Below are 25130 nucleotides of genomic sequence, written 5' to 3'. Positions count from 1 at the left end.
GGGGGGGGGGGACAAACTATTTGAAAAACATTTAACTCCAAAATAAGAAGCCAGGGGTCCTTCATACTAACACCTGGCCCACCCTCCACATAAACCCCAAAAGCGCTGCTCACCTACTTAGCAGCTCTAATCGATATTTCACTGACTGTCTGAAATAAAAATGGGTGCCTTTTATTTGAGGAAAACCTATAGAAATTCATGGGGCGGGAGAGGACAAAATACACACTCTGGGGAAAATTAAATAATTCAAATAACAAAGAAAACTTTTAAATATCTATAAATATTATGCTTTGGAAGAATTTAAAACTTATTACATTCATAAAATAAGAACAAGATACTGGGCCGGGGATTTAGCTCAGCGGTTCGGTGGCCTGCCTTGCTAGCGCAGGGACCCAAGTTCAATCCCTGGTACCAAAAACAAAAAGAACAAGATACTATGAAAGAGGAACAGAGAGCAAGAAAGAGCTCTTAGATGATAAGAAATCTTATATAGTAAGATATGACCATAGTAATTAAAAATTGATCAGTGGGGTTAGCAAGTTATTTGAGACTGAGGTCCAGCAAGATAAGTACATGGCCTGTTTCCTAAGAAATAATTTTGTAAGACATAGGATCCACAATATATAAATTCTACAAAGCAAGGTAAAATCCAAAAAAATAATAAAGGCAAATCCCATGGTGGTCACTATGTAGGGACAGGACTATGAAGCAATCATTCAAGCAATTTATTAACAAAGCACTAAAGATAACTCTAGATTTAGAGCAGACAATAAGCTATCAGTCTTAAAAAGGCAAAAGGAGAATAATAGAAGACAAAAGCAGGAAGATGAAGAGAAGAATGAAAAGAAAGGCAGGGGCTAACATCTTCATTCTATAAACTGGGAAGCCAAAAGATACTATCTGTGGTTCTTGGGATACCAAATAACGTAAGTGTTTATCATTATTATACAGACTGTTCTTAGGTAATAATAAATGCTGACAATGTGCTAGGCATTCAATAAGAATTTTTAGGGGCTGTTCATTTAACTGTGTAATATAGCTGTGAAAGTGATCCTGGAAGAAAACAAAGTGCAAATATTTGGACTGGGGATACAGCTCAGTGGCAGAGCACTTGCCTAGTATGTATAAGACCTGGGTTAGATCCCCTGCACCACAAGCTAAAGTAAAACTTTTAAAGTAAAACTGTTTAAATTATAAGGCAGGAACCAATGATGGTCATGTAATTTAAGAGGAAGAGCGAAATAAGGGGTATAAAGAACATTGGTTACTGCTTTATAGAGGGGGGCAAGAAATAAAAAGACAAAAATCTCTAAAACGGCTAAGTCAAGAAACAAGCAAAACCTAGAGAATGGAAATTGTCCCCAGAAGAACTAAACTGAAACCATTTTTTTAGAATTATAAGTGGTTTCCTCAGGAAACAGGACCAGAGAGGGACACAGGAGACAGAAAATTATCAATTACATACATAAAGTAAGTTCAGTATTATTTCCATTTTTAGCCACTAAGTGATTTACTCTGATCATTCATTTTAAATTTAGTTATGAATTTCTTGTCAGAAACACAGCTATCTAATCTGACTCCTCAGACAGGTGAAATTCTTGTACTTTAATGGTTTCCAAAGACTGCTCTAATAATGCAAGCTTAACAAGTCAGCATCTCCTAAAATACACAATTCACAGTGGAAAAACCAGTTTACCAGGCTGAGGCTATAGCTCAGTGGCACAGCACCTGCCTGGAAAGCATGACTTCAATTCCTGGTAGCATTAAAAAAAAAAAAACCCACAGTTTACCAACCTGTGCCATCATTAATAGCTAAGTTCTTTATTCATCTTTTTAAGAATAAGATTTCAATGCCCTGCTCACTACAAGTACAAAGACAAGTGAGAAAATTCCTGGTAAGATTACTAACCAACCTGTCATTTTCACAGTAGGCTAGAGCTTCAGGAATGACCCAGAGGCAGAAAAGGGTTGAGTCAACCTAGACAGACGCTGTAGAAGGTGGCCTACATTCAGCAGTAGAGCTTATATACTGCCCAGCCAAGGTCAAAAACCCAAGGTCCAGGAGCTCACTCCAGCCCTCGTTCACATTCAGGTTAGCCAGCATAATGCGGACTTCCATTATGGTTTGGGTTTTTTGTTTTGTTCTGTGGTACTGTGGACTAAACCCAGGGCCTTTGCAGAGGCTATTCCCTGAGACCTTCTTTATGCTTTATTTTGACAAATGATTTTGCTAAGTCACTAAATTGTCACTAAGAGTTTCAAACTTGTGGTCCTCCAGGAGAACAGACATTACAGGCATACACTGCCTCAATCGGCCCCGCCATGATTTTAATTTTGAAAAAGCAGCATTCATATAAAAAGTCTAACTGCCACCTTCTGAGTCAGAAGAGGCGGTCGCCTCAATGACAGGGTGTCCCATTTTGCCACATTTAGCCTGTCCCCTACTTTGTGTCATCAGTCTGGCCTTCGGTAGGTCATTTGCATTTCTGCCCCCTGCTGCAGAAGAGATTACATGTTGAAAATACACCTCGCCAATGCCAAGAGTCTGTGAAGAAGACCCTCACAATCAGGTGGCAATCAGGAGGCAACTGCGAATTCACCAATCACAATGATTCCTACCAACAGAAATTCTAGGAGGTGGTTAGCAGCAGTAGACATAAGCCATTTCTACCTAAAAATTATTTCTAAATAAGTATTTTAAATTAACTGGTATTACATTAGAGCCACCTATGGGAAAAAATATATGTAAGAATTATTGCGCATGTCTAAAAATCAAGAATTTCTTTCTTTTCTGGGTGGGGGGAAGAGTTGAGACAGGGTCTCACTATGTAATTCAGGCTGGCGTTGAACTCACTATGCAGCCCAGGCTGGCCCTGAACTCACAGGGATCCTTCTGCCTCCGCCTCCCAAGTGCTAGGATTATAGGCACACACCACCACACCTGGCTTTTTAAAAATCAAGAATTTTTACACAGGCCTATTTGATTGCAACTTATTCCCTGCCAACTGCTTTACTAGGACTGAATGAAGAAAAGTAGTAAATACTATTGATCAGTATCAGAAGATAACACATAACAGACAGAAATACAAACTAAACCACAAGGCCCAATGATTAATTTTTTAAAATGTTTTTTTGGTACCAGGGATCAAACTCGGGACCTTGCGCTTGTGGCAGGCAGTGACACCACTAAGTTAAATCCCCAGCCCTAAGGCCCAATAATTAATACTGGAATCTATATTTTAGGTAAAACTGTCATCATATACTTACATTTTAATGTTTCTCCAGCATATGGTATGTGCAGTTTGAATCGGTCACAGTTAGGTCCAGGAGTCAATGAAGTACAGCTTTATGAAAAGCAGAAAGAGGAGATATTGTAAAAACAAATTTGAAAAGCCTATTTACTTACAATACTTAGTAAAGTAATTAAAAAGTGATCCATAAAGGTAAAAGGTTAAAACACTGGACTATAAAACAAAAATCAAAGCAAAAAAGCCCTTACGGTCACGGAGGCCTAAGACAGTAAGCCTTGTCTTAAAACCAATTGTCCATTTATCTCCCCATACAACTTATATCTTCTAACAAACACCATCAATGCTTCAAAAACTCCCCTCAAAGAAGTGCAACTTTTAAAACTATGTGTATCATCCAGTATGGGTCTCTAGTATTTGATGCCAAGAACCATACAGAAAAATAATTTTATGACCATATTTTAAATATAGACTTTTAGCTTTCATTGTTAGTATAAAAAAGCACCCACTTTTGGCCTTTTTCCGCTATCAGATGGTTTTCTCGCTTTCCACCCAGGTATATACATGCTTCCCCTGGATTCGGCACACTAACGTTCATCTTCAGGAGAGCAGGATGCACTGCACTCCATTTCAGATAAAATGCAAACTTTCTGGATGCGGGGACTGAGTCAGTCACCCAGGTCTCAACATCTTGCTTATTGATTTAATCTATTACTTCACAAAGTTCTATAAAGTTCTTTCTTCCTTATTCGTATTTACGTTACAATGTATCTCATGATCTTACAAATCAGAACTTCAACATATATGACAGTAGTACTGGCCTCAGACGTTAATAAAATACTAACTGGAAATCGACTGAGGAAGTCTGATGTCTTCATTTCACTTTTTAAAAGTAAAATAACTTATAAAGTAAAGCAAGGAGACCAATTTTCTTTCATAATTCTAAAAGTAACCCCGAAGCAATTCTAAAACTTGAACTCGCAAAAGCAGTTTAATGGATAGAGCAGTTGGAATAAACGTACAACTTCCTTAGATGGCCACTTTGAAGAGTAAGGTCATTTGAAAATAAATTCAAGAAATGTTGGCTTGGCTTTAAAGAAAGTAGTTCAGTCCTCATACCAGATTTACTATCCCTTCTTCCCAAAACTATTTGAATGTAAGAGAGAGAAAAAACCTTTTAACTCAGATGTATTCAACATATCACTAGATTAATTATTCCTCTTTATCATCAAGATAAAAAAATACCAGTTTAAAAAGTAAACAACAAGATAAACACAAATTAGAACAACAGTGATACCAACTTATTAAGAATGCCTACTGTCAAAAAATCTAATAACAAATGCTGGCAAGGTTGTAAGGGAAAAACGGAACTTTCCACACTGTTGGCGCGAATGTAAACTAGTACAACCACTATAGAGACAAGTAGGGAGATGCCTCAAAAAACTAAAAATTAAAATTCCATTTGACCAGCTATCTATCACCTCCTAGGACTCTTCCTGAAAGAGTTAAGGTCATCCTTATTACAGTAATATAGGCATGTCCGTGTCTACAGCAGCACAGTTTATAATAGCTAAATCTTGGAAACAGCCTACATATATAACAATCAACAGACGAATGGATAAAGAAAATGTGATAGCTATACACAGTGGAGGACTACTCTACCATAAAGAAGGATGAGCTTAAGATACTTGGAGGGAAATGGACGCACCTCGAGACCATAATGCTAAGTGAAATAAATCAGACACACAAGTTTAAGTATCACATAGCCTCTCTAATATGAGAAACTCAAACTATAAGGAGCAAAATAAAGGATAGGTAATAGGAAGTAGGGAGATCATTTTTGAATGGGAAGGAGAACAAGAGATAGAGGGAGGAAGGGAAGGAAGGGAAAAGGATTTTTTTAAAGAAAGAGTTCAACAAAAATGGAACCTTTTTCAAATGGGAAGAAATGAAGAGTTGGAGGGAGAAGGGAGGGATGGAAGGAGAAGGAGACAAAAAAGAATTAAGATGCTTTATGCACATGTAAACTCTCCACAATAACTGGAACCATTATATATTGCAAGCATGTACTAATTTTAAAATAACTAAAAAATTTAAATGAAGCTGAGACAAAAAACTAAACAACAAAGTTGCACTAGCAATTGAACAGTAACCTATTTTAATTTTTCACAGATTTTAAGAACAAATTTCCTTTCTCTTTTTTTTTTTTGTACTGGGGATCAAATTCAGGACCTTCCGCTTGCAAGGCAGGTGGTGGAACCACTGAGCTAAATCCCCAGCCCAGGACATATTTCCTTTCAATATAAAATAACCTTCAGGGTACATTTTATAAAAGATACCAAATATCTCCCTCCCACAAGTTGGGTGTCTGTTATTCAAAATGCTGAGGAGCTTCTGACTTCAGATTTTTTCATACTTTGGAATATTTGCACATAATGAGATCTCTCAGAATGGGACCAAAATCTAAACATAAAATGCATTTATGTTTCACATTTAGCTTCTACACATAGCCTGAAGGTCATTTTATACAATATTTTTAGTGTGCCTACATTTTGACTTCAACCCTGACATGAAGTCAGGAGTGGAATTTTCCATTTGCGGCATCAGATGACACTCAAAAAGTGTTGCATATTAAAGCATTTTCGATGTTGGCTTTTCAGATTAGGGATATTCAATCCTTAGTATAAATTTTTCTAGCCCACAAGACAGTAGTTACCTGAAGAATTAGTGAGTTCTGTCCCTGGTACCACACACAAAAAAAAAAAAAATAGTACAAAACACCAAGAATATCCAACCTGCAATGCTCTAAAATGATGAAAAACATTCACAACCCAGAGTTTTTGGAGCTTGAGGATCAAATTATCTATACAGCAAAAATGGAAATTAGTTAATAGTATAGGAAATCCTCAGGATTCAACGTCTTGTTTCTGAATGGTTACATTCACCATTGCGCCACATTTCATATTACTTATGTTTTACCAGGAATAGAACAGTATTTTTGTACTCTGCTTTACCTTCCTCCCTTACCATGTCAACAACCTCAGGCTGTTATAAAGGACATTTCTCCATGTGAGTGATTCACTTCTTGTTGATGGCATGGGGAGGGGGTGTCTGCTGTTCACTTAGGTAAGGCTTACTGAACATTGTTCTAGGTATTAGGAATACAGTGGACAAGAAATACAAGATCTACAGTCCCATAGCATTTCAATTCTAATGAAGGAAGAAGAAATGATAAACGGGACAAATATATAAAGGTGGTTCTAGATTGCTAAATGTTATGAAGAAAATAAGACTGGATGCTACAACAAAACAGGAGCCACCTTATACTGGAAAATCAAGGAAGGCCTGTGGAGAAGGTCAAATGCCAAACTTGAATAACATAAAGGGGCCTATCATTCCGAGTTCTGGCAAACAGCATTCCAGAGGAAAGAGCAGGTGGCAAAGGCCTCAGAGCAGAAACAAGCCTCATATATCTTGGGAGGAAATCTTTACAAATCCCAGAAATGAAGCTGGGGCAGAGTGAATGATGAAGGAGCAATAGACAGGGACAAGGGGTAAACAGACACACAGAACATGCAGTCTTGCAAGAGGTGGCATTTAATTCAGCTTTCATGCCAAGCACCAACAAAGGGTTTAAACAAAGAAGTAACATTGTCTAATTCTATGTTTTTTTTAAAGATCACCGTGTCTGCAATACAGCAAAACAGCCTATAAGAAATAAAACAGCTAGCTCTTCTTTCTTTCGTGGCATTATAAAACTTCACATTTCCTTCGTGTGTGCGCATGTGCCTGTGCAGTGCTGCAGATGAAACCCGGGCCTCATACACCCTAAGCAGGCACCAGACCACTGAGCTATATACACCATCCCCACCCACAGAGTTTCACATTTCTGACATTCATTATTTCTCACACTTTCTTTGGGTCAAAAGTTGGTTAATGGGTTGGCTGAGTGGTTCTAGACAGTCTCCTGTGAAACTGCAGTCAGTACCGGGTAACAGGAACAGGGAAATCCATTCATCTAGAAAATCATTTCCTTGCAGAAGTATGAAACAGCTACTAAAGGAAAAAAAGGCTGGCTTCCTTAACTAATCTGCATAAAGGCAACTTATCTTCACAGAGAGTTACTTTCAAGATCTAAAAAGCCAAGACTCCAAACTGAGTAATTTTTAACAAAATAACAATACTGACAGTTAAAATATAACTTCAAACTTGTCCCTTAACTGCAGTTCCTCAGTGCTTACTCACATGTGTCAGGCACTGTGCCAAGAGGTGGGAATACAAGTACACGCCTGGGAAGGGGAGGGAGTGGGGTGGGGGGGACACGCAGTAGTGACAAGAACAAAAACCTTATTTTGGTATTATAGCATAAAAAAGGTTTTAGCTAAAGAACTATGCTGCATAATATGCCTTGTCCCAATTTCACCTTACCACAATATACTGAGAATGTACTATTTTAAAAGTTTAACATTTGGGAAAACCAAGGAAATTGAACTTACATTCTACAAACTATGCAAGTGGGAATTACCAGGTGAGAATTCTTGATAAGATCAAAGGAGGCAGTTTACTCTAGTATTTTATTACAGATATTTTAGTTAAACATTAATATAATAAAATGCTAAGCATAATAACCTTTGTATACTCTCATCGAAAACAGTCTCTTATTTTACCTTTAATCATATAAGTCCTAGTATTACTATTTATTTTCAAATTGCAGTTGTTTTCTCAACAAGATTCTAAGACTCATGGTACCAATAACTTTTATACTTTTTTTAATATAGCTCAATATAGTACCCAGCACAGCACTAAGCACTGGCTGCTGATGAAATTTTACCATATTTTAATAATCACCAACTAAACTCAAAACTGCCATTTTACAGTTGGTGTCACTGGATCCCTGAGGGTCTCACAGGCACTCACTAAGAGCACTGGGACTGGAAACTAATTCCAGAGAACTCTGGCCACATCTCATCACCTTCTGGCTTAAAGCTAAATCTATTATTTGCTACTGTCTGGAAAAAAACAGTGACTTAGACCATTTCTGTTCTTTAGCCCACCTAAAAAGAACAAAATAGATGTATCCAAGGTTCCTTCCCTGAGTACGTGTTTCCTTTACCCCATTAATTTACCATTTGGCACATTCTCGTACCTAGCTTCCTGTTTTCTTGATAGTGACGCCTGTGCTTAACCAACAATATTTAACATCAGCTAAGAAGGAAGTCTTCAGCTTTGGCAACTTAAAATAACAGTAAACTGTGAAATAAAATAGACTCCAAGACCAATAATTGCCGTGTAAACACAAACTGCAATGAATAATTGTTAATTCATGAGATCCATCACATTTTCATTTTATAGAACTAAATCTATTTTCTAAACTAAATCTAACATCAATAATTCCACTCAAACTAAATCAGTTTCAAGTTTACCACAGTTTCTAGACTAGATGTAGCAGAAAAGAAGCTAGAAGATTGATATCTTAATATCTGCCCAACAGACAAAATGCAAAGGAACTCAAGCTTCTGATACAATGGATATAGGCAGCCTTGACAATTACAGCCAATTTAGGTGACTACATCAAATCTCCTAAAGTCAAGTATTGGGCCCTTACCCTAGGAAACGCATGTTACAATTGGCAAAAGAATGCAGAAAAATTGCACTTAGGTGGATTTTTTACATTGTTCTCCGGGGGAATGCTACTATCTACTTGATGACATATGTTATTCCTAATATGTCAAGTATATCCTCTATATCTCTAAAGCCTAAAATCTATTTCCAGACCCAACTACAATACGATGTATTTGATTCCGAGCACGGAATTTGAAAATGCCATTACCAAAGTTACTTATCTTAGAATGTTTAAAAATTACAAAATTCAGATATTCAAGAAAACGTGTTTGCCAGTTCACCTGGCATCAACTGTTACTCCCAGCTTATATGGCATATCCCCACTTATAAGTGATTGATTCCAACTCTACTCTAGGGTACAGAATATTTTTAGATACCGGTAGGTGTTCCCATAACAAAAGCATGGCTTTAATTACAATGTGATTTCAGTAGGAGTGATGGGCTCAGCTACTATTTTTTATGCTGAACTCATTAATTTTCAACCTTTTTTTTTCTAGTACATACATTCAATTCACTCTATTAACAGAATAAAGAAGGAAATGAATAGGATTATCTCAGTAAGTGCAGAATAAGTGATAAAATTAAGCGTCCACTCATAATTTTAAATTCTCTGTCAACTAGAATAAAAAGGAGTATCTTTATTTTTATGAAGGCCATTTACCAAAAAAGATCATAGTAGCATCATAACAACAAAATGTTAAGTTTTTTCCTTTGAGATAATGAGACAAGGATAACTGCTCTCTCACTACCTTTATTCAATATTTTACTAGAGGTCCTAACCAGAATCATGGGGAAATAAAGGGTACAAAGACTGAAAAGGCAGACCCACAACTATATTTATGTGCAATAAATATGTCCACATACAAAGTTTTCTACATCTTCATTTTTGAAATATCATGTGAGTTTACAAAGTTGCTTGGCAAATAACATAGAAAACCTACTTCTACATACCACAGTCAGTTATAAAACAACACTTTTAAAACTTTGTCACCAAAAATAACATCAGTATGATGAGGCTGTCGTTCAATTGTTGCTTTCCTAGCATGCACAGACCCGGGGTTCAATTCCCAGAATAGCAAAAGAAGAAAATGAAGTAACATCAAATGATCAAATTCAATGTGCAAGATCTTTATGCAGAAAGCTATTACAGGAGTAAAAGGAAAATAAAACAGATAGCATGTTCAAGTATTAAAAGATTCATAATGAAAAGCTGTCAGTTCTCCCTAAACCTAAAAGGAGAATTCTTTGTGTGTGTATGCGTGTGTGTGTGTGTGTGTGTGTGTGTGTGTGTGTGTTTTGAGACAAGGCTGGCCTCGAACTCACAGTGATCCTCCTGCCTAAGGCTCCAGATTACAGGCCTGCACCACCACAGCCAGCCTTAAAAGGAGAATTCTTAAAATGTAAATGGTATACAAAAGCTAAGAACAGAGATGAACCGATGGAACAAAATAAAGCACCACATATATGGACAATTTATGACAAAAGCAGCTCTGTGCTGCAATGAAGACAAGAAATTATTTTTAATAAATGGGGGGCTGGGGATAGCTCAGTGGCTCTGGGCCTGCCTCAAGAGCGCACCTGAGAGTTGATCCCAGTACTGCCAAAAATAAAAAGTAAATGGTGCTAGGTCAACTGCATATTCTTATAAGGAAAAATACACAACTTGAGAATACCATCCACAAAAATCAAGGCCAGGTGAAGAAAGAAAAATACTTTTAGAAGATAACTTGGGTAGGAGGGCTAAATAAAAGAATATCTTTAAAACTTGGATTACACAAAAAATCTCCCAAAAGAACTATAAGAAAAAGATAAATTAGAACACATTAATATTAGAAGTCTGCTCACAGAAAATACCATTCAGAGAATGAAAAGACAAACCACAGAATGGGCCAAGTATCTGGAATATAAAAGATTTGGACTTAACTTCTATCATATACAAAGAACTCCAATTCAAAAAGAAAAAAACAAGTTTACAGATCTAAGTTGTTAGACCTGAAAAAACACTTTTCTAAAAGTGGATCCAAATAATAGGTGAAAAATTTAAAAAGTGTATGTGTCTCACTGATCATCCAAGAGATGCAGATGAAAACAATACTGAGATTCCACCTCACCCCACAAAGAATGGCTGCTATCAAGAAATCACACAATAACAAATGTTGGCGGGGTTGTGGGGAGAAAGGAACCCTTCTCCATTGTTGGTGGGAGTGCAGACTGGTGCAACCACTATGGAAATCAATATGGAGATACCTCAAAGAGCTTGGACTGGAGGTTCCATTTGACCCAGCCATCCCTCTGCTGGGTATCTTTCCAAGAGAACTAAAAGAATCATATCACAGAGAAGTATGCGCACCCATGTTTATAGCGGCACAGTTTGTAATAGCTAAATCTTGGAAACAGCCCATTTGCCCATCCATTGGAAACTGTATAAAGAAGATGTGGTTTTTCTATAAAATGGAATATTACTCAGACATAAAGAACAAGAAAATAGATTCATTCACAGGAAAATGGATACATATTGAAGATATACTCCTAAGTGAAATAAATAAGGCACACATGTGTAAATACCGAATAGTTTCCCTGGTGTGAATAATGTGCAAAAACATAAGATCCTAATAAGATTACTGACATTTAGAAATGGGAAGAAAGGAGCTAAAGGCGTAGGGAAGGTGGGATGGGTAGGGGAAGGGTAATAAGGGAAAAGAAAAAAATGTGAGATAATGAAAAGATGAAAATAAAGTGTAGATGGGGAGGGGAGGAGGGGGTTGAAGGGAGGGCAGGGGTAAGGGGAAAAAAATGAGAATAAGACTTGTCATGTAGAGGTACAAGATCCCAACAATGAATGTAACTGTACTGTATCCCTAAAATGTGCCAATAAACTCAGAGCTGAAAAAAAAAAGTGTATGTGTCAATTAACATATGAAAAAGTAGTTAACTTAATTAGTCACTAAGGAAATGCAACTTAAACCTACAATGAAGTACTACAACCTACCAGGGTGGTTAAAATTAAATTGATAACAGCAAGTATTGACAAGAACATACAGGCTTAGAAATGCTATACACTGGAAGAATAAATGGGCAAAACCATTTTAGAAAACATTTAGTAGCATTTTTAAACATGAATATATGTACACATATGATCTAGCAATTTTATTCCTAAAATAACTGATAGGTATACAAATGTTACCCAAAAACATATACAAAAAGGTATACAACAGCAGCATCCCTTGAAATAGCCCCATCCTGTACAATTAAAATGTAATTTCAAACTCAATACCATCAGCTATAGGCTAGGGGAAAAAACAAGGATGTAATCATAAAATGAAAATGTTATTATAAGAGTGAAATAAACTACACATGTTAACAACAGGGACGAATCTCACAAATACACAGTTGAATGAAAGAACGTGTATTATGATTCCATTATCTAAGGTTCAAAACCAGAAAAAACTATAGCACAAAGTGACAAAAGTATTATACATTAGCAAGAAAGCGACTGCTATACAATAAGAATAGTTGATCTATAAGAAGGAAGGAAGTACTTGGAAGAGGCACATGAAAGACTCCTGGAATGTTACTAACATCTCATTTCTTGACCTGGGTGGTGAAAGCATAGATGTCTAAGTTTTAGTATTTAATATGATGTAAATACATGTTTTACCTGTTTTAATACGCCCCCAGGTGTCATCATGAATACCCAGTTTTGGAGCACCACTGCTTTAAGTTGTATTATGTCTGAGTTTAACAGGATCCCAATAATTTGAGTTGGATCAACACAGCCACCTGTGTTGGAAGTTCACATTTTTTCTTTCCAGTGACAGCAAACAGACTGTTCTCACACCCTTGGTTTCTTCAACGTTAAAATTCTTTTTAACCCTCAGGAAGTAGAAACTTTTCCACAAATCTGTGATTGGGGATACACATTTATTTTTTCCAAAAGAAATGCACAAGTATTTGCTGACCACTGCACACACAAAATGCTACAGGTGAGTGGTCTACAGTCACTTATGTAGGACAGCCCACTGGGGTACTGATACAAATTTGGGGGACGAGAGAGTAAACTGATTATGTACTACTCATGAAAGAAATTAATCCTCACCAGTATGTAACATACAGATGGAGCACGGTATTTGGATTTGTTCTCACAGTTACGTAAGCATCCTGAGGGAAGCACGAGAGTGCCACAATCTGGAAGTTTATGGTGGCACTTTCCATGATCCCAATACCTCCAGTGTGCTGTGAGAGGCTGAATGGATGGAACCAACTGTCTAGTCTACACTCAAATCCTTGAGAAATACATAAGTAGTTTAGGCTGATTCTTTGAAAGAATCTGTGGCTAGAATATAATACCAGTAATGCAAACACAGGTAAATCTTTTTTTAGGATTCTTGCTCCAGATTTTTACCTATTTTTTTATTTGCACATGTGTGCAATACACGTTGTTTACATTCATTAGGAGTAGGCATATGTACTTAATATACCTAAATTATTTTTATTCCCTTTGCTCTCCCTCCCCACTCCATCTCTGGATCCCGTCCACATTTGCAAACAATCTATCAGCCATTTCCTATTGTCTCTTGTGTTTTTTAAATTATTTATACTTCCTGTTTCTCATATAAAAGAAATGATGTGACATTTAGGCTACTGTGTCTGATTTACTTCACTTAACACTAGTATCTCAAATACATCCATTTTCCTACAAATAACTAAAATTTAATCCTTCTTTAAGGCAGAGGAGTATTCCATTATATACAAATATCACATTTTCTTTATCCATTCATCTGTCGATGGAAACATAGGCCACTTCCAAAAGTCAAACGTGGGTATGCTTGTACCACTGTGGCATGATATCTTTAGCTCTATCAAGAAGATAGAGAATAGCTCGAAGGAAAATAGCTGTGTGGAATGGAACGTCTATTTTTAGTTTTCTGAGAATCTCTAGACTGATTTCCATAGTGGTTGTACTAGTTTATATTCCTGCCAAAAGTGTACAAAAGTTCTTTTCCCCCACAGCCTTGCCAGCATTTGCTATTTCTTGATAATAGCCATTCTTTCTGAACTAAGATAGAATCTCAGTATTGTTTTGTGTTTCTCTGATGCTCAGAGAGATACTGAGCATATTTTTCACGTATGCGTTGGCCTTTCATACTTCTGCTGAAAAGTATCTATTCAATTCAGTTATTTCAGTGAAATTTTTTTTTATTTTTTTGATTGAGTCTTTTATTTGTTGGGTCTGGTTTTATCGAGTTCTTGACATCTTCCAGATATCAGTTCTCTATCAGGGGAGTAGCTAGCAAAACCTTTTTCCCATTCTGTAAGTTGTCTCACTTTACTAGGTGTTTCCTTTGCTGTACAGAAGCTTTTTAATATAATAAAATCCCATTTGTTGATTCTTGATGTTATTTCTTGTGCAACTGAGGTTCTGTTTAGAAAATCCTTCAAGAGTTTTACTTATTTTATCTTCCGACAGAGCTTTAACATTCATGTCTTTGATTATTTTGATTTTATTTTGGTACACAGTAACAGATATGGGTCAAGATTCACTCTTTTATATGTGAAGCCCAGGCAAATTTTTAACACAGCTTTCACATAACTACTGAGTAGGACTGAAATTATTCATACAGCATAGAGTACATGGCCAATCTGCCATTTCTTTCTTTAATATATTTTTAATATATTTCTTTCTTTAATATATTTTTTCAGGTTTATTTTTCAAATATGACAGGTGAAAGTGCTGTTATAAATAATAAAAATTATTTTGAGTATGTCTTATTTCACCTTTATGCCATCTAATTGATATGTTTTGTTTTATATATGTATTTATAATTAAACAAAAATTTATATATTGGGGTTCACCATAGGTTAGAGTATGCTACAGCATGAATGTGTCCTTCAAAAATTCACATAATAGCCAGGGATTTAGCTCAGTGGTTCGGTGGCCTGCCTTGCAAGAGCAAGGACCCGAGTTCAATCTCCGTTACAAAAAAAAAAATTCACATAATGTAATGCAGTCCCCAGTGCACTGCTAACTGCTATTAAGTGAGAGATGACTAAGTCATGACAGCCCTTTGCAAGAGCTGAAGGAGACTATTTGCCCCACTGCCCTTCTGCCATGAAGACAAACAGAAGGGCCCATCTAGGGGAAACAGGCCTTCCCCAGACACTGAATCTGCTAGCACCATGAGTCTGGATTTTACAGCCTCCAGACCTGGGAGGAGTAAATTTCTGTTGCTAACAAATTACTTGATGTAATGTATTTTGTTATAGCACCCCAAATAGAAAAAAAGGGGGCAGATAATCAAAAAGGTCCAGCAATCACTGCTCTCATAGGTGGAGAAAGGAAGCTCTATTTTATTCTCCATTCTGTAATCAGAAGAAAAAAATTTTTTAAAAAATCAAAACATGAAAATTGATACAATTTAAATAACAATTCAAGACAACAAAAGATACAAGTCACAAAGCAATTAACATGATTAATTGCCAAATTAGTGGTTAAAGAATATAACCACAACTGGATTTTAGAGAGCAAAGAAACCACTTTCACGTAGAGTAATGAAGGAAGGCTCACTGGAAAAAATGGCCTATAAAGAATGAATTGGACCCGTCAAGACAGGGGAAAGAGAAACACCTTCCTGTAATTGTCCTTAAGTGCAGCGAAACCTGGAGACAGACACTGTGAGAGACTGGAAACTCTAAAAAGAAACAGAGCATAATATACCCTGAATCTCCTAACATGCAGCAGTGCACCTGCTGGCACAGAAGAGGTACCTGAAAACAATTTCAGAAACCGGTCCAGTGAGGAAGGCAGAGCTGGAAAAGACAAGCACACTCGAAGATCATACCAATGTGAAACAAATTACATAAAGGATGTGGTCGAATTGCAATTCCAACTGTGGGAATGTTGGTAATTATCAAACTGATAAATGTTATAAAAGCCAGCACTAGCTTGCACATTTTTCTACATTTCATGCACAATGTAATTTTATAAAAAGTAATTTTTACATTAAACACTGTTAATTATTTCAAAAAAATAGGAGGCCCGGGGTTTGGCTCAGTGGTTCCGTCGCCTGCCTCGCAAGCACAAGGGGCAGAGTTCGATCCCTGGTAGCGGGAAAAAAAAAGGGGGCCATAGCCTTTTTAGGCCTTCCTTTTCATCCTATGACTCAAATTATGTCTTAAGTGAACACAGTCCTTATATGTGTTTATTCCTTAGTGGAATTTAAGAGATAGTAGGTTTTGGAACATGAGTTCAAGATGTTATTCGATACATATGTATGTATCTGTTATGTATCAGGCCATGTATTCAGATATGGAGGCCTAAGATATAAAATTTAGCTATACTCCCTTTAGGATTTTGAAATATTTATGAACAACTTTCACAGATTTATGCTAGCATTCCTATTTCAAGGTTGAGTGAGCCCTCCTAACTGGGTCTTCAAATCAATATAACATAGGCTTTATATTTTATACCATTTGCTCACTATTTACCTGAATCCCATCTAAATCCTGCCTGTACAGGAAAGGACTGATTTATCTTGGTATGCTCTGGTAGTGAAGATTCTTAAGGGAATACACAGAGCTCTGATGTGTTCCCCTTATTAGCTTGGAGATTAGGTACTTTATTTATGTTGGTATCTCCACAGTGCTTCATACTTACCAGGTACTCAATACATGCTTTTCTTATACAGAGTAAATCCCCATGAACAGAGACAATATGGATGAACACCGATTACAAAAGACTGCATTGTAAACATTCTCTACTCAAAATCCATGCTTCTTTAACATACATGGCAAATATAAAAAGTAATGATGCTGAGTGATTGAAAACTTTAGCAATTTTGAGAGAAGTCTTCATTCTTAAAGTCATCTTCCATATTTTTTACTAGATTATCCAATATCTGTTCTCTCACTCCTGAGAAATTTTTAAAAAGCCAAGTCAGCAGGACATGGTGGCACACGCCTGTACCCAGCACCTGGGAGGCCAAGGCAGGACAATCATAGAGAGTTTGAGGCCAACCCAGGCTACATATGGAGTCCCAGGCTAAAAAAAAAACAAAAAAAAAAAAACAAGAAAATAAATAAATAAATGAAAATAAAAATAAAAAGCCAGGTCCTAGACTGCCAGAATATAGAAACCTTTAATGAACATAAGTTACTCAAATTGGAATCCACAGATCAATTCTAGTCTGAGAACAATTATTATTTCTTAATGGGAAAAGCATAGGAATAGAGTGTATAAATTTTTAAATCTTCACAGTACTCTGTAAAAATAATGTTAAGTCTGATGAATCTGAAATGAAAAGGTCAAGGCTGGTATTTCATGTCTTTGTCATCTCATTTTTCTAGTAACTTGTCTTTATGGTGCTTTACAAAAGTAATCAGTTTGTGATTTATTGGAACATGTTTAAAGCTCTGCTCTTTCATTACAGACAGAAACACTTCACTAAAGATTCTTTAATGCTGAAAGTAGCTAGCTATGAAGACAAACTACTTTACTTTGATGTCCCTGATCTCCTTATTCATCTTGATTTTCCCACAACAGTACACTATTATTTTTCCAAGTGTTCTTTAGATATCCTCAGTTGACAACAATATCAATATACTTCTCTGCCTAAAATTTATCATCGGATTATCTGTCTACTCAGAACCTGTAAAGCTACTTCATCCAGATGTAGCTGTAACATATTCTTAGATTCACTGCTCATAAGAAAATATCAGTTAATTTGAAGACCCAGTTAGGAGGGTTCACTCAACCTTGAAATAGGAATGCTAGCATAAATCTGTGAAAGTTGTTCATAAATATTTCAAAATCCTAAAGGGAGTATAGCTAAGTTTTATATCTTGGGCCTCCACATCTGAATACGTGGCCTGATACATAACAGATACATACATACATACTGAGTAACATCTTGAACTTGTGTTCAAAAACCTACTGTCTCTTAAATTCCACTAATCCACCTGTACCTCTTTAGTTAATGTCTACTTTTCAGTTGTCCCTCTGGTCCCAGTATCCAACACCTCTGTTTACTTGGAATAAGGGGCCGCAGTATATTTGGTCCGGTACCCAGTTCTCCAGGAACAGGCCACATTATAGATATCCTCGTTTAACAACTGAGTTCCATTTCTGCAACCACGTCATTAAATGAATTGGTCACTAAGTGAGGAAGCGAGTATAGTATGTATAGTATAATATTCAGAACAAAGGAAACTCCCAATTTGATGACTTTGCTTGTATCTGTACAATTCTTACATGTAGTACTGTATAAGACAAAATAAAACTACAGTACTGTACAGAACAACCTGCAAAAACTATATTACTGTACTATACAAGAAGCTACTATAAGGCTCACTGCTGTTGATGTTCCTGCATCATTGTCTTCAAATGTAGGTCAGAAACCTGAGCAGTGGGTCATAAGTCTGAATAGTTGTTAAACAAGTAGGTTGTTAAACAAGGAGTATCTGTATTGTTAATGACCATAAAGCAATGCAGATATTGGCATCCCAAGAAAACTAATTAATGGCAACAGCTATGTCACCTTGGTTATAATAATAAAATGTGCAACAATCACAGCATCAAATAAAAACTAAATATTGACAAACCCTAAGGACCAATAATGCACCATTCTTAACCACAGTAAAGAGACCTATACTATAGCATGAACATTAAGACAAACCAAATACTTCCCTACTACCATACTGAGTTACAGTCAATATTTATGAAATGGAACAACCATACCTCTACTAACAATAGAAAGTCAAAAGCAACAGTATAAAGTTGATTAGTTATCAAGAGTCATAAAACTTGATAGTTATGCTACTAATGGTAGAGAACCAGGGAACCAGAGAATGAAAAAAGCAAAATTTGAGAAATTCATCAGCGGGATCTGAAAAGAAGGGGATCCTACTGAAGAGTAAAGGGAAAGTGACAGTATTAGAGAACAATTATAGGAAAGAAGCAAAAGAAAAGAGACCAAATAACATAAAAGAAAGATAAAGAGAAAAAAAGCTGAAAGGGGAAAAGAAAGAAAAGAAACTAAAGGGGAAGAAAATTGGAGGAAAAAACCCAAAGTCCCCCAATGAAGGAAAGCCAAAAATAACAATAAATAAATAAATAAAATTGAGTCGAAGAAAAAAAATCCCTGAGTCTTTGAATGAGTGTCTGTTTGCAAATATCTGCAGTCTTGAGATCTAGCCAGTCACAATTTTGTATACTTGGCGTTAGGGCTTTTGAGTTTCTGAGGTGCCCTCCCTATACCTGAGGTCCCTCCATCTATTCCACTGAGACTGCGGTTACCATCCAAGCCAGGGTGTGTGCTTGCTTCCATTGGTAGATGGGTAACAAGATTAGCCCTTTGGATGTAGGCTGCAGGGTGGAGTTCAAGTGGGCTGTTGGACTTAATGTTGACAGTCACAGGGTCTGGCTGCTCCTGTCACTCCTGGGCATCATCCTCGTCCCAGACCAGGTCACTTGGCTGTCATCACACCTACTGCCCAGTGACTCTGGCGTGGGCCTCCTTGCCTGTGTCTGGGGTGGGTTGTCGCACATCTAGTGTGGGCCTGCTTGTTTGTGGAGGGGCACCCTGCATCCAGCACAGGCCTGCTCGCTCACAGAGTGGGGGCAGGGGGCCTGCCGCTCCAGGGTGGACCTGCTTGTTCATATCAGAAGTACACTGTGTATCTGGTCAGGGTTTTCTTTAAGTACTCCCGCCCAATGATGTTTCACAAATGAAAATTACTGGGAAACATATTCTACAATGTACTGTATTAATAAGTAATTCCTATTTGTTCCTACCCCAGCTAAGTAACCTTGAATGAATTTCATAACCTCTCAAGCCTAATGTCCTCATGTGCTTAAAAAAATTTTTTGAAGATTAAACTTCTTTACAGATTTATTGGGTGTAAAGGCCTGATAAAAGAGTTTTATACTACTGAAAAATGCCAAATTTGTTTACTGCTCATTTCTTTATTGAAAAAATACATGAGTAATAGACACTGAGTCTATTACAGCTGTGAATCCACTGTTGGCCTTGGTCAGTATCCACATCAACTTCATAGTAAAACAAATTTAATATTTTTCCAAGGATGTTATTAAAAGTTTTATCATTTCTACAATTAAACCGTATACTCAGCCATGCATTCCTCACAATATACCTCCCCTGGAAAAAGCACAAAAAGTACTTTTTTTTGAATGCCATTCCTCTTCTAGTACATTTCTTCTATCTTCTATAACTGTCTTTCCTCCTAAAACCGACACAAATTTCCTCCTCTACTGTCTTTGGAGTCCTGCAGCAGAAACTGTTTTTAAGCCATGTTCTACATTTTACATGAGTAAAAATTTTGTACTGTAAAAGAATTCCAATAATACAGATATAAAAGTTCCAATTATCCCTTCAACGTTCATCCTTTTCTCGCCCAAGTTATTCACTATATTGGGTTTGCCAAAGATCTTTCCAGATCTTTCTCTGTACACGTAGATATACATATGTACTTATAAACACATACGAGACTACTGTTTTACACATTCTCATACCTATTATTCTACAGACTGACTTGATATTGTCATTCAGTCCCAAGCAATATTGCTTGACGCCTGGAAAATCTAGACAATGCTTCTAAGTGGAGGCCACTGAGATCATTCCATTCAGGTCACAATTTCTTAGGGTGTCAACAACTACTTACGATGGGCCTACTTTATGCCAGGTACAGGGTATATAATGGGGAACAAAATAGGCACCGTGCTTGCCCTCAAGGAGCTAAGCATCTTCCATAAGACACAGCAGTAAGTAAATACAGTATCCACCCTTCTTCTCAGGGAATATATAACCAAGATCCTATCTACACCAAATCCTACCTATACTATTTTTCTACACAAACATAACCTACAATAAAGTTTACTTTATAAACCAGTCACAGTAAAAGAGTAACAGCAATAACTTATAATAAGACAATAATAATGATATACTGTACTAAGTTATGAGGATGTGGTCGCACTCTCTGGAAAGAGTCAAGAAAAAAATTAATGTTTTTAGACCATAGTTGACTTCAGGTAACTGAAATTGCAGGGAAAAAAAGTGCAGACAAGGAAGGACTACTATGTAAAGATTACATGCAAGGATATCTTTCAAATCACATATATTATAATAATATTATTAATGATAACAGTTATTATTATTGTCCTTTCCACTGAAAATAAAGTTGCTTGAGTTATCCAATGCACTAGTACCATGATCACAACAATATAATTATGTTGTATGTTGGTAATCATCAATTAAAAGGCTTCTGCATCAGTAAATGGCTCTCTTCTTCCTTCGAAGGGGATGCTAATAATATAAAAGTCCAGCTCAATTTCAACACAACTTTTTCTAGCGTTTAAATGGAAAAGAAAATAAAAAGGCAGTGCTAAAAAAGAAGTAGGCTAAAGTAGTGATTTCAACTTCTCAGAAGCAAAACTAACCAAGTAAAGAATATATATTAAGTACCTTTGGCTTTGTCAAAGTGAAAATTTTGTGCTTCAGAGGACCCTACAGACTAAGTAAAAAAGTAACCCATGGAATGGGAGAAGATGTTTGCAAATCATGTATCTATCCGATAAGGGACTGATATCCAAAAACCATAAAAAAAAATTTAAAACTCAATAACAAAAAAACAATTTTAACAGACACAGATAGGGTCTGAATAGAGCTTTTTACAAAAGAAGTTGAATAGCCAAGATGCACAGAAAAGATGCTTATCATCACTAGTTCTTAAAGAAATGCAAACTAAAACCACAGAGGTACAACTTCACACAATCTGCATGGCTACTGTCAAAAAGAAACAAACAACAAAAATAAAAAATAATGAGTACTGATGCTCCTGAGAATATGGAGAAAGCAAAATCCTGTGGATTAATGGTGAAAAGGCACAGTAGTCCAGTTGTTGTACAAAAAGAGCAGTGAATCCTCAAAAAATTAGACATATATTGCTTCTCGGCCTTTTGGCTAAGATCAAGTGTGAAAAATTAGATATATAATTACCATGTAATCCAGCAATCCTGCATACATGTATCTGAAAAAACTGGAAACAGGTTCAGCTATTTATATACTCTTACTAACAGCATTATGATTCACAGCATCCAAAAAGTAGATACAACAGACGTCCAACAAAAGGTGACTAGATAAACAAAATGTTCTATAGATCAATAATGGCATATTAATCAGCAGAAAAAGGAAGAAAATTCTGTCACATGCTACAACATGGATGAACTTTGACGATACTGTGCAAAGTGAAATAAGTTCATCACAAAAGGTCAAACACTGCATAATCCTACCTACATATAGGTACCCAAACTAGTCAAATTCATGAAAACAAAATAGAATGGTGGTTGCCAGAGGCTGAATTAGTGTTCATGGGAGTTAAGTGTTTAGTGGGCACAACTTGCTTTGCAAGATGAAAAAAGTAGACTGGACAAAGTGGCTCAGGCATGTAATTCCAGCATTCTGGGAGGGCAAGGTAGAGGAATTCCAAGTCTGAGCCTATCGTGGGTAACTTAGCAACTCAGCAAGACCATGTCTCAAAATTTATTAAAAAGGCTGAAGGTGCAGCTTAGAGCAAAGGTCCTGAGTTCTAGCCCCAATACTTCCCACAAACAAACAAAAAAAGAAAAGGTTTTAGATATAGACAACATCTTCATATACTACATTACAAAGCTACTTCATACCACATAACCATAAATTTTTAAATAGTTAAATGGTAATGTGTATTATGTACATTTTACCATATAGAAAAGCATGTGTTAAGTTCAAAATTGAACCTGCATGTTAATAATTCATTGAACCACAAAAAGTTTAAAATAATGCTTTTTAAAAAAAGTCTTAGGAATCCATAGGTTTAAAAAAATCATTCTGAAGGCATTATACCTACTTAAAAGTAGAATACCAAAATGTCCTACAAAACTTCCACTTGATTCAAGATCTGTTATTCATAACTTGGCAAGAGCAAAGGTTGAAATAAACAACCTTTGCAGAACACAAAAAGGACATATATTTCAAAAAGTCAGAAGCACCAAGGTCAGAGGGATAAATTCAACTTTCATAACACGCTATGAGAAAGATAACCAAATTACTCAGAAAATGTGACTCTGACAAGGAAGGTTATAAAATTATTTCTCAAGCAATATGGTACCAAAAAGCAAGATTATTCAAGCAGCACGGAAGCTAAGGAGGGGGCTATTCTACCCTCCTTCATAAGTATAAGGTTCCTTTTAACATCTAAGTGATGGCATAGAAATGATTAATCTGGAGGCCTAAAACAAATCTATGTGAATAAAAACATGTACCAAAAGACTCTCACCTATTTCCTAAACACAAGGAACCTGGCAAACTGGTCATCCTAATAAAATAAAAACTAGTCTATCAACTCCCTTCTCATCTTTGTAATGGCCAGTTAACTATATTGTACCCTGCACAAGATATTTTCCACATAACAACAGATGATTTTATTTTTAAACACAAAAAAGATCACTCACCTACCATTTAAAATCTTTCACTAGCTTCTTATTCCACCCAGAATAAAATATAAGCTTCAGAATCTAAATTCCCCAGGCTCTGCATAATCTGGCCCCTGACTACCTCTAGTGTTCTCCTCTCATTTTCCTCTTATCCTCGCTCTCTACATTCCAATCACAGTGGCTCTGCCAACGCTTAAGCATGCAAAGCTTCATTTTGAGTGTTTCCTTTTTCATAATGAATTATCCTCATTTTTCATGACTCAATTTAAATGTCATCTCTTCAGAGAGAGCTTTCTTCACCATCAGTCCTCGATGAGCCCCTCACCAGGCCAGTTTTTCTTCCATTTCCTTTTCTCAGTGAATTAAAAGGAAGGGTTTTTGTTATGCTAAGTTTCCTGATGGAACAGCACATCACTATTTAAATGAGGTTACCCTAAAGTTACTTAGAATATGTGGAATATATGGCCTAGCAAGACAATTCTTAGGAATTAGATCAAGACTGCTAGCTATCATACTAGTCTGTAAAGTTACAGCAGGTGAAGGACACTATAGAAGCGAGGCAAGGACAATGAGGCTGACTGACTGAAACAGAAAGTCTAGAAACAGGTCTATGTATGATACAAATTTGATATGAGAAAGACAGCTTTGCAGTTCCTTGGGCAAAAAATTGACTCCTCAACAAAGGATGCTGCGCCTACCGAGTACGCACATGGAAGAAGGGGCAAGACAAGAAAAATGCCAATTAGAGATCAAAAACGAAAACTTTAAAATTCCTGGAGGATGATGTATGACTTTTAGAAGGGTTAAAGTTTCTTAGATCACTCTCAATCTCCCCCCCCCCTCTCTCTCTCTCTCTGATACATAAACACAAAAAGAAATTTTTTTTCAGTACTGGGGACTAGGCCCAGGTAGAACTGAGTTATATGAGATCTGGCCTCATTAAGTTTCCAGGCTGGACCTTGAACTTGTGATTCTTCTGCTTTAGCCTCCCAACTAGCTAGAATACTTTAAAATCTATACAGAAACACAAATGACCCATTTAAAAGATGTGAAATAAAAAAGGCTATCTCTAAAAGAAGAAATCTAAATTATCAATAACATGAAAACATTTTACCACAATGGCAGAGGACTATAAATTAAATTCGTGATGAGACATTTCAAACTCATCAGGTTGGAAAAATCAAAGTCTGGCAATATCAAGTATTGGTAAAGCTACAAAATAATGAGAATTCACATTCATTTCTGGTGGAAGGAAATTAATACAATCCAGTCATATTTAATAAAAAAGAAGATGCATACAACCCAAGAGCCTACAATTCTACTCTCAGGAATATACCCGGAAGGGGTAGTATTCACACTTTTTGATCACCACTCACACAGTTTTCATTGTGACCCAGTACACACTTATTTAACTGAAATGAAAGCTCACAAAACAGTGTTTAGTCTTACTACGTATGACACATTCTGAGAGTTTCCTTCCTGTTCTTATTCATTTCTTAAATGTTGGAGTGACTCATTCAATTGATCTGACAACCAGTAATGGGTAAACATGCTAAGTTCTAGAAACTTTGCCCCAGAAAATATCCTCATGTGTATCTTCTTATGTACACGTAAAAGAATGTTCATCAAGGCTCTCTTTGTTAAAAAATAATTCAAAAGAATTAATTAAGGGTCTGGGTATTTAGCTCAGTAGTTCCAAAGCTTGCCTTGCAAGCACAAGGTCCCGAGCTTGACACCTGGTACCAAAAAAAAAAAAAAAAAAAAAAAAAAAAAAAAAA

The 25130-nt window shown here is 36.4% G+C and overlaps 1 protein-coding gene across 2 annotated transcripts in view; it reads right to left on the bottom strand.

The window, feature by feature from the left end:
* The window catches only part of Babam2 (BRISC and BRCA1 A complex member 2), a 471740-nt gene that overhangs the window by 335328 nt on the left and 111282 nt on the right, over positions 1-25130 (bottom strand). For both annotated transcript variants that reach the window (XM_010604714.3, XM_010604713.3), the window contains exon 3: positions 3268-3344. In XM_010604714.3, coding sequence (XP_010603016.1) covers positions 3268-3344 — 77 coding nt within the window. The remainder of the gene's footprint in view (positions 1-3267; positions 3345-25130) is intronic.

The sequence above is a fragment of the Fukomys damarensis genome, unplaced genomic scaffold (genome assembly GCF_012274545.1).
Source record: "Fukomys damarensis isolate Sample0158 unplaced genomic scaffold, DMR_v1.0_HiC HiC_scaffold_2, whole genome shotgun sequence".
In the NCBI taxonomy this organism is placed as follows: Eukaryota; Metazoa; Chordata; class Mammalia; order Rodentia; family Bathyergidae; genus Fukomys; species Fukomys damarensis.
The sequence above is the reverse complement of the archived record's forward strand: the minus strand, read 5'-3'. Positions and strand labels throughout refer to the sequence as shown.